This window comes from Quercus lobata, chromosome 2, assembly GCF_001633185.2.
Source record: "Quercus lobata isolate SW786 chromosome 2, ValleyOak3.0 Primary Assembly, whole genome shotgun sequence".
Taxonomy (NCBI): Eukaryota; Viridiplantae; Streptophyta; class Magnoliopsida; order Fagales; family Fagaceae; genus Quercus; species Quercus lobata.
The window spans coordinates 22,982,938-22,993,456 of NC_044905.1; the positions used below are offsets into that span (position 1 = coordinate 22,982,938).

Here is a 10,519-nt window from a genome sequence, read left to right on the forward strand (position 1 = left end):
TATAATTAGGAAATATATTACTTATACAGTTATATATTAAAAAAAATAATAATATTATTTAAAAAAATTGAGAGAGAATTTTTTTTTTTTGATATATTTTTTTATAATTTTATATGCATATGGAAAGTTTGTATATTTGGAAATATATTAATTTTTGAAATTATTACATGAATAGTTATTACAACATGTTTTAGAATATCTATTCATAGCTATTAGAATCTTAAAGAATAGCTATTTATAAAAAATGCATGTTCCCTAAAATAAAAACATAACTAAACTACCGAATATCTAAGCCATAGAAATAGCTATTATATTATAGTGTTTATTACAGTTTATCAAACATGCTCTTGTATATCTCAATTCGAGTTGGATTAGATGGATTGAAAGAATTACTAACTCGAACCTAACCCCTCTAGAGGCTTACAAAAATTCTAATCCACTAATCCATGAAAAAACCCTAGGCTTTGGGTTGGGTTGGTTTCGTTGGGTTGAGTTGGTGGAATACACACCCCTACATAAGGGGCATAACATTTTTAGTTCTAAAAAGAGTATTTTTCCTAGTCAATAGAAAATGATTTCGGTTAGACTAAATTTTTTTGCCACCCTAAACACTTGAAAAAGAACTAAACATTTTTCAAAAGATGTTTTATGCTGAAACAAAAAGAAAACTAGTGACTATTTGGTAGGATTTTTTCTTTGTTGAGATAAAAGTGCTTTATTTTGGATAGAAATGCTAATAGAGTGTTTCGTAACAAAGGACAAATAATTTTTCATGAAAATATAGTGAGCAGGGATAATAACCCCAAAGTAGTGACAAGAGGATGGGTTTTGCTCAAGCCACCCTAACTTGAATGTATATATTTTTTTTATTTAATATTTTTGTAAATTATTTGTATTTAGAATTTAATATTTTTCTACATATCCTATTATATAATTATTTTTGTGTACATATTTTCTTATCACTCCAAAAATATTAGAGTCTTTTGGTTGAATATTGCAAAAAAGTAAGTTTATTTGTGATATGGAAACTGTTGAAAATTATTTGACGAAATGAGGAAATAAGCAAATTTCGGCAACACAGTTGCTGAATTCTAAGAAGTATGAGAGAGGAGAGAGAAATTATGCAATGGATGGAGTGAGAAGAAATTTGAATTTCAGTAACCTCATTACTGAAATTTCTGCCCAAATTCTAAAGCTGCCTAGATGAAATGCCCGAATGAGGAGTGGAAAAAGCAATTGTGGCAAAGCAAGTTGCTGAAATTGTAGGGGAGGAGAGAGAAAATTGAATGGGAATTGTGGCAATGAAGTTGCAGGAAATGGAGAAAAAAAATTGTGGCAATCAAGGTGCCGAAATTATAGGGGAGGAGGGAGTAAATTTAATGGGAATTGTGGTAATGAAGTTGCCGAAAATGGAGAAAAAAAAAAGGAATTGTGGCAATCAAGTTGTTGAAATTGGAGAAAAAAGGAGAGAGAAAAATTGATTTGTGGCAATCAAGTTGCCGAAAATTGGAGAAAAAAAAAAGGAATTGTGGCAACTAAGTTGCCGAAAATTGGAGGAGAGAAATATTTTACTAAATTCTATGCAAGTACATAGATTCTTATTTTCAAAAAAAAAAAAAAAAAAAAAGAGAGAGAAGTACATAAATTCTTATTCTATACTAGTGCTAATATGTGAATATGTTGCAAAACCTATTTATGCATGCCCTGAAGAGAGAGAATTATGGAAGAAAAAGATGATTGATGTGCTTATACACTGTAATTTAAAAAAAAAAAAAAAAAAAAAAAAAGATTCTTTGCATGATTTGCCACAAAGAAACAAGATTCTTGTGTTTGATTCTTTGCAAATTACTTAACTATAAACACATATTCACTTTTACTTTTATCTTGTCAATGCGTCAGTAAAGAATCTCTACAAAGAATCAAACACAAGAATCTTGTTTCTTTGTGGCAAATCATGCAAAAAATCTTCTTCTTTTTTTAATTTTTTTTTTTACAGTGTATAAGCACATCAATCATCTTTTTCTTCCATAATTTTCTCTCTTCGGGGGCATGCATGAATAGGTTCTACAACATATTCACATATTAGCATTAACACAGAATAAGAATTTATGTACTTCTTCTTCTTCTTCTCTCTCTCTTTTTTTTTTTTTTTTTTTTTTTGGAGAATAAGAATCTATGTACTTGCATAGAATTTGGTAAAATATTTCTCTCCTCCAATTTTTGACAACTTGGTTGCCACAGTTCTTTTTTTTCCCCCTCCAATTCTCGGCAACTTCATTGCCATAAATCAATTTTTCTCTCTCCTATTTTCTCCAATTTCGGCAACTTGATTGCCATAATTCCTTTTTTTTTTTTTTTTCTCCTCTATTTTCAGCAATTTCATTGCCACAATTCCCAATAAATTTTCTCTCACCTCCTCTACAATTTTGGCAACTTGGTTACCACAATTGCTTTTTCCTTTTCGGCCACTCATCTATCAAGCACTTCATCTAGGCAGCTTTGGAATTTGGGCAGAAATTTAGGTAATGAGGTTACTGAATTCAAATTTCTTTTCACTCAATCTATCACATCATTTCTTTCTCCTTTCTCATACTTTTTGTTAGAATTTCGGCAACGGTGTAGCCAAAATTTACTTCTTTCCTCATTTCGCTAAAGAACTTTCAACAGTTCTCATATCACAAACAAACTTACTTTTTTGCAATATTCAACCAAAAGACTCCAAAATATTATCTCTCTCTCTCTCTCTCTCTCTCTCTCTCTCTCTCTCATATTATTGATGGCAAGGAGAAAGTATCTCATACCTGCCCCCTTTTTAGCCTCACAATAGTTTTCCCCTCTCCCAAGAAAGGATAAGGCAAGTAACAGGACACCCTTAATCCAACCCTTGCATTTAAAACAATGAATTAATTTTTCGTTTTTCATAAAAAGTTTTTAAAAAAATCCCATGTAAATTTTGGAATACAAATCTAAGCTCTATAAAGTGGAGAAAATTCTTGTATGAAACGGTCTCATAAGACCTATGTCTCAATGACATGTGGGTCACATTCGTCTCAGGAGATATTCTCTCCTAAAGTGGTAAATATGATAAGCAATTGGCTCAGAATTTTTACCCGATTAAATATTCCTTTCTTAGTTATTTTGTACCTCTGTGCTCAAATCTTATAGGAGTCTAATAATAATTTCAGATCTATTTATTTATATTTTGAATTGTGATTTTGTTAAACACCGGAACACGTGCTTTATTTGGTTGCCAATCGAGGAATTGTAGCAAATGATAAGCTAGAATATTTAAATTTCACTTTTAAAATTTTTTGATTTTCTTAAATCTTAGGCGCAGCTCTGTACGAATGAGGGGTGTACGAAAAACAGAAATCGAAATACCAAGTTATGAATATTTGAGCTCGTGTAAAAGAAAAGGAACTTAAATACCACATTATGAATTTTTGAGGTGGAGGAAGTGTGGGAATGTATCACATTTTTTCAGTGTGCTAATATTTTGGGAATATTTAATTGAATGATGGTAATATTAGGTATCGGGATCATGGATGTCAATACCGTACCGTACCGGCCGTACCGGCCGGAATATACCGTACCGGCCAACAATCCGGTACACTCGACCCTCCTGTTTCGTACCGGAAAAAATACCGGCGTACCGGCCTCGTACCGGCCGTACCGGCCAATTTCGGGCAATACCGGCCGGTACCGGGCGTACCGGCCGGTACAGAAAAAAGTTTTTTTTTTTTTTTTAAGTTTTGTAATTTTTGAATTTTTGTTAGGACAAAATGGTAACTTATTTGTATTAACTTATTAGTATTATTTGTTTTCTTAGTATGCAATGGTAACTTTTAAGCTTTCTATTTTATTTTTTTATTTTTTTTCCCTTTTAATTGATACTAAAGTCTAAAACCATGAATAATTAGTTCTAAATTGAGGAAATGTTTTATGGTAAACTTTTATATTTATTATAATATATATATACACAAACACATACATACATATATATATATATATATATATATATATATTTATAAATATAAAAAATAGCGGTAAACCCGAAACGGTACACCGGTATTGACCGGTATCCGAAATATATCGTACCGGTGGCCAAACCGGTACGGCCTCCGGTACGGTATTGACATCCTTGATCGGGATAGTCTAAAAAATGAAAAAGAAATTTCGGAATCTTGAACCTTGGATTCTTCATTAGTGGAAAACATTTTGGTATTGGAAAAGTTGTGGAAAAGATAACATCCTCTTAGTTTATAAGCTTTTGAATAAGTACCTTTTTAGTTTTATAATTATTGAATAACATTTCAAATCTATGATTAAAGAAATTTGTGTAGCATATTGAGGGAGGAAGAGTGTAAGTCGTGCGATAATTGCTTGGTGAGAAGGTTTAGGAGAAGAAAAATTGTAGGTTGAAATCAAATTATCAACATTTTATATTAACCCTCTATTTTGAATGATGTGATAAATTAAGTGGCTATTGGCTCATGGGTTTTAACTATTGTGGGGGAAACTTGTGCATCTTGTGTTCTACATAGGTAATGATTTGCCATATCCATGAATTAGTTTTAGCTTGAATATTTTAGCTCTTTAACACAAGGCTAGCTTAACCAATTTTGGGGTATAAGGCGAAACTTTTAAGTGAGGTTTTTTCTTATCTTATATTTAAATATTAATAAAATAATATTAATTTAATTTTTATATTTATTTAAAATATATTTTTCTTGGTTTTGTTGTGTTTTCTTAAATGCTAGTAACAAATTTATTCATAGATAAATTTCCTTTTTTTTTTCATCTCTCTCTCTCTCTCACTCTCTCTCTCTCTCTCTATATATATATATATATATATATAAATGGATATTTTCTAATAGGCATTTATAATTGAAAAATATATATGAATAAATGAAACATGATTTATAATGGAAAACTATAATTTAATTAAAATAAATTTTAAAGTATAAAATAATAGAACTTTTTTTTAAAAGAATAAAACAATAAAACCTGATTTATCAAAGCAAGAATGCAGCTTTACTAAATGAACATATCTAAAAAATTAATTTCTCACATAAATCAATAAGATAATATTGATACAAAGTAAATTATAAATTTAGATTGCAGCTTTACTAAATGAACATATCTTAAAAATTAATTTATCAAATAATTAATATTGATACAAAGTAAATTCTAAATTCATATTTTCTCATTATATTAAATTTTATATGGATATTCAGATTTGATTAAAATATTTGTTATTTTTAAAAAGCATAATAACTTATGACAAGTGACAACATATCTAAAAAAATATAAAAATAAATACTTAAAATAAAAGGAACCGGTTCTATATTAATATTAAAAAAAATCCTAGGATAAAATTAAAAAAGAAAAAGATAAGTGATATAACAAATCCCAGTTTTTTTGGATAGACTCACAGGGAAGGATTTGGAGATTAAGGCGATGGTCCCTGTTAACAGAGTAACAAAAGTCAAACTAATATGCCTAGTGATTGAGCCGGCCTTGAAGTTTAACACATTATTGTTTCTTGAATTTGTTACTACACCAGCCTTTTATGAAAAGTATGAGGGTAAGGTTAGAGAATAGAGAAGGTATTTTTTTTTTTTTTTTTTGAGAAATAATTATAACATGCTGCTAACCCTACAATTTGAACCCTTTCCCCTTAGACCCCCCAAGCACATTGTGCATAAAAAATCTATTTAGTATCAAATGATACCATGTTAGCAGTATTAAAATCCAATAAATGTGAGACATGTCAGCAAGGGTTAATAGGAAGTGGTACACACTATGCTAAGAAAGTCCATTGAAGAATAAGAAGAGGGACTAAAGTGGCAGCCTTACTTCCATTTCAATTAATTGGTAAATACTATTTGGTAGTTGTGTTTTGTCAAGTTGTGGTGAAATTTCATCCATATTGCTTATGATTAGGTATTGTTTGAAAACTATGCTATTGTGGTTCACAAGATGATTTGTTACTCGCTTACTTGCACCCTATTGAGCTATCAATGTTGTTCCTTTCAATTCCTTTTATAGGAAAATGCTGACAAATGCCCTTAGGGCATTGGTTAATAATCCATTTAAAGAAAATTTTTATGAAAAAAAAAATTAATGTTTTGACAACTTTTTTCATTTCTCATAAAAGTGATGTCAAAACTTTCTTAAAATAGATTGTTAACAAATACCCTAAAGGCACTCGTTAGCATGACCCTTCTTTTTATTGTACTCTTCTTAATTTAGTGGAGAAATTATCTTTAGTTTTCATTGATTGTTGGCGCATGATTTTCAAATCAAGAAGGGTTAACAATTATCAATTCACCCAAAAGTGGGGTTAACAATAGCTATTAACCCTAAAAAACAGTAGTGTTTGCAATATGCACTCTTAAACTTTAACATATAGTCATCAATACAATAATTTGAAATTATTTTGCTATATCTACTCACCATCCAAATTATCATATAAGTTCATGTTACTTGGTGTAATTGCTATTATAATTTTGGGTCGGTTGAGTTTTTTTTTTTTTTTTTTTTTTACAAGATAGAATTTCTACTCTAGCCTAATCTAAGTGTATGTGTATGAAACTCCCTCCTAGAGACTTGAACTCCAGCCCTTACCCCCCACACCCCACAAGCATTTATACTTGTGGAATGACCACTGCATCAAGGGTGTGCGATGATGGGTTGGTTGAGTTTTAAGAAAGGTGATTTCATTGTAACATTTATATCATTTCCTTTATATACATAATACTTTCCCTTTGTAATTTTTTTGGCTTCTTTGTGTTCATTGTACATGAACACAAAATATATATATATATATATATATATGTACCTGGGGTGGGTGAACATTGAAAATTAAAACCAAATTAGGGTGTGGGTTATTAAATTTTAAAGTTTAGAGTACTGTACGGCCTCGTATATCCAAGCCCATTTGGGCCTTGGACTATGGGTCAATAGTATGACCCAGGGGCCCAACCTTTGCTCTGCTCAGGATCCCGCCCTGAGCCCACAAAAGCTACGAGCCCAAGCTGAGTGTTGTTCAAAGGCCTAAGAAGCAGGCATCCGATTCTAGCTCGCATCTTGCTCATTAAGTCGTCCTCGAGCAAGGTTGCATTTGTTCGGTCACACCACCCTTTGTGTGCCCAACAGTGCCTTAGGGAACGTCGCCGCCGAGCACATTTGCTGAAGTGGGAACCATTTCCAAAGCCACTCTCACCTAAACGCCCACTTACAATTAATGACATTGGACCTCTCATTGCACTAGTTTTTAAAGTAATGATAACCCTCCCACTAATAATTGGCTATAAATAGGAGAAGCTAAAGAAAGAGAAAGGGTTGGAATTTTGGGGAGAGGAATAGAGAGAGACAAAGAGAGTATAGAAAAGAAAAGCAACACAGAGAGAGAGAGAGAGAGAGAGAGAGAGAGAGAGAGAGAGAGAGAGAGAAGTGATCTCATTGAGTCTTTGTGTCTAAAATGACCCAAAGTAGGAAATCCAAGCTCACTATACAAGTAAGTTAACCTCATCTTTGGCGCACACAATTGGCGCCCACCGTGGGGCTCTCCTACAATGTTGTGGTTCTAAAGGGACTCAAGCTCAGGAAAAATGTCTGAAAGACGTTCGGAGAGGCACGCGGAAAGTGGATCCGTAGGATCTTCTCGGGGATCTAGCTGGCGAGAGCACAGGCAAGATGAGTAAGAAGATAGGGAGCACAGTCAACAAGAAGAAATGTTTGGCATGGGAGAGGGATCATACCAGACCCAACGGATAGTCTCTGGTGCTACGGGACATAGGCAAAGGGAGGAGAGAGATGGAGAGCTTGAACGACTACGCAGACTAGTCAGAAACTTGGAGCTGGAGGCAAGGGGCAGGTGTCGAAGAAAGGACAGGGATTACCAAGACAGAAGAGTCGACAGTGGGGGAAATAGATATGGGGTGGGGTCTAATCAGTTCGGTTCTCGTCAACAGCGAAGTCATTCACATTCCCGGGAATCCTGTAAGCATCGAGACCGTTCGCATTCACGGGGATCTCGACGACATCGGGACCGGTCACGCTCCCGAAAGTCAGGGCAACACCGAGATCACTCACGTTCACGGGAGCATGTAGTTAGGAATTCAGTCTCCCTGGAGGAAAGGTGGCCTCATAATGCTGCCATGGATGCTATGAGTCACGCTTTGCGAAAAGCAGCTCGGTCCCCATTTTCAGAGGATATCGAATGGGCTGAAATGCTGAGCAGGTTTACCCGCCCACCGTTCAATTGCTTCGACGGGAAAATAGACCCAGTAGAGCACGTTAGTCATTATATTCAGATGATGTCTCTACATACTTATAACGATGCGTTGATGTGCAAGGTATTTCCTCCGAGTTTAGGACCAACCGTTTTGAGGTGGTTTAATGGGCTACAAAAGGGCTTCATACATAGCTTTTCTGAGCTAATTTAGGAGTTCGGCGTTCGATTCATGACTTGCAGCTGTGTACCACAACTGGTAGATGTGCTTTTATCCATAAAAATGAGGGCAGGGGAGACCCTTCGTAGTTATGCTAGCCGATATTGGGAGCTATACAATGAGATAGGCGGGGATAATGAGAAGGTTGCAGCAAGCTCTTTTAGAATGGGGTTGCCTAAGGACTCCGGACTATGGGAGTCATTAACTAAGAAGCCTCCCGAAGACATGAGGCAGCTTATGAGACACATTGAGGAATATAAACGACTGGAGGATGACCGGCTGCAAAGTAAGGGCAAAGCGCCGATGATGAATCGTCCCCGACAAAGTGGTTTTCCGCTCAGATCCCGAGGGGGCTTGACGATTCAAGAACCGGCAACACAGATAAGAGAAGTAAATGTGACATTTAAGGAGCCGGTACACAGGATTGTTGACCGGATCAAATACGAGCCGTAATTTCGGTGACCAAATAAGATGGGAGGAGACCCATCTAGGAGGAATCAGAATTTGTACTGCACCTATCACCGGGACAAAGGTCACACTACCGAACAATGTCAGGTGTTGAAGGATCACCTCGGGCAGTTGGTTAAGGCCGAGCATTTAAAGGAATTTGTGCTGGACTCAAGGGACAGAGGTACGGGGCAAGATACTCGATAAAGGGGGAACCCTCTTCCACCCCCTGTAGGGGTAATTGAAGTTATTCATGCTGCCCCAGAGAGGCTCATTGCAGGAAGAAGGAAAGGAGTGTTGACTATAGTACCAGTGAAGAGCTGTTCAGGCGTACAGCCACCAGAGAAGAAAATAAGGTCTGCACGGGAGCCTATCACTTTCGACGGTGATGATTTTGAGGGGAAAATCCAACTGCATGATGACGCATTAGTGGTCACGACCCGAATAAGTGGCTTCTTGGTGAAAAGGGTAATGGTAGACCAAGGAAGCGGGGCCGATGTAATGTATCTGGATCTATTCAGGGGGCTTGGATTGAAAAAGGAGGACCTTGCGAAGTATAGTTCGCCCTTGGTTGGGTTCAATGGTAAGGTAGTAATTCCGGAATGGCAAATTTCACTTCCCGTGATTATGAGGGGCAAAGAGGTAGTTGTAACATTTACAATAGTAACTTCATTTTCTCTGTATACGGCGATCTTGGGAAGGTCGTGGATCCATTCAATGGAGGCTGTTCCATCTACCCTGCATATAAAGATCAAGTTCCCTACCGAGTAGGGCATTGTCGTGATAAGAGAAAACCAGCAAGTGGCAAGACAGTGTCTTATTGCCGTAGTTAATTGGAAGCGGGAGAATTAGGCCGATCGAGGAAAGTAAACCGAACAACTAATAGGAGACAAGGAGAAAGAGAAATCCGAATAGGAGCAGGTTTGGCGGAAAGATCCATCCCAAGAGGTCCCTTTATAGCAATCATAGGAGCCCTGAAAAGGAATGGGGGCTTGCTGCACTGAGGAGTTAATAAGGGTGAAGATATTACCAGATACTGATAAGTATTTTCAGATTGGAGCAAGTATGAAAGATGAAGATAGAGTGCAGGTGTTGTTGTTTCTTACTAAAAATATAGATGTCTTCGCTTAGAGCCCTTATGAGGTGACCGGGGTTGATCCCGGGTTCATCGTTCACAAGCTTAACGTAGACCCCTCATATCCCCCGAAGAAGCAGAAACCGAGGAGGCCGGCCAAAGAGCATGTTGAGGCAGTAAGGCAGGAGGTTAAGAGGTTGAAGGAGGCCGAGGCGATAAAGGGGATCTTTTTTCCAGAATATCGTGGTTGTCAAGAAGAAGAACGACAAATTGAGGGCCTGTGTAGATTTCACGGATTTAAACCGACCATGCCCGAAGGACCCATTTCCAATGCCAAAAATTGATCAGTTGGTAGATGCCACCAATGGGCACCCGAGGATGAGTTTCTTGGACGTCTTTCAGGGATATTATCAGATCGCTTTGGCTGCCAAGGACCGAGAGAAGATAGCATTCATATCTCCCGACGCTAACTATCATTACACCGTAATGCCCTTTGAGCTAAAGAATGTCGGGGCAACATATCAACGGATGATGATGA

The 10,519-nt window shown here is 36.1% G+C and overlaps 1 protein-coding gene across 1 annotated transcript; it reads left to right on the forward strand.

The window, feature by feature from the left end:
• The first annotated feature begins 8,930 nt into the window (after positions 1-8,930).
• On the forward strand, positions 8,931-9,677 carry LOC115961401. The gene is made up of 2 exons (XM_031080392.1): positions 8,931-9,090; positions 9,172-9,677. The coding sequence occupies exons 1-2, from the start codon at positions 8,931-8,933 to the stop codon at positions 9,675-9,677; spliced, it is 666 nt and encodes a 221-aa protein (XP_030936252.1).
• The last annotated feature ends 842 nt before the right edge of the window (positions 9,678-10,519 follow it).

Excerpts from the sequence above, each read along its gene's own strand:
- LOC115961401 (XM_031080392.1), top strand. The coding sequence starts at position 8,931 with ATGGGAGGAGACCCATCTAGGAGGAATCAGAATTTGTACTGCACCTAT. Across the intron at positions 9,091-9,171 it reads GCTGGACTCAAGGGACAGAG|AGAGGCTCATTGCAGGAAGA; the intron begins GTACGGGGCAAG and ends ATGCTGCCCCAG.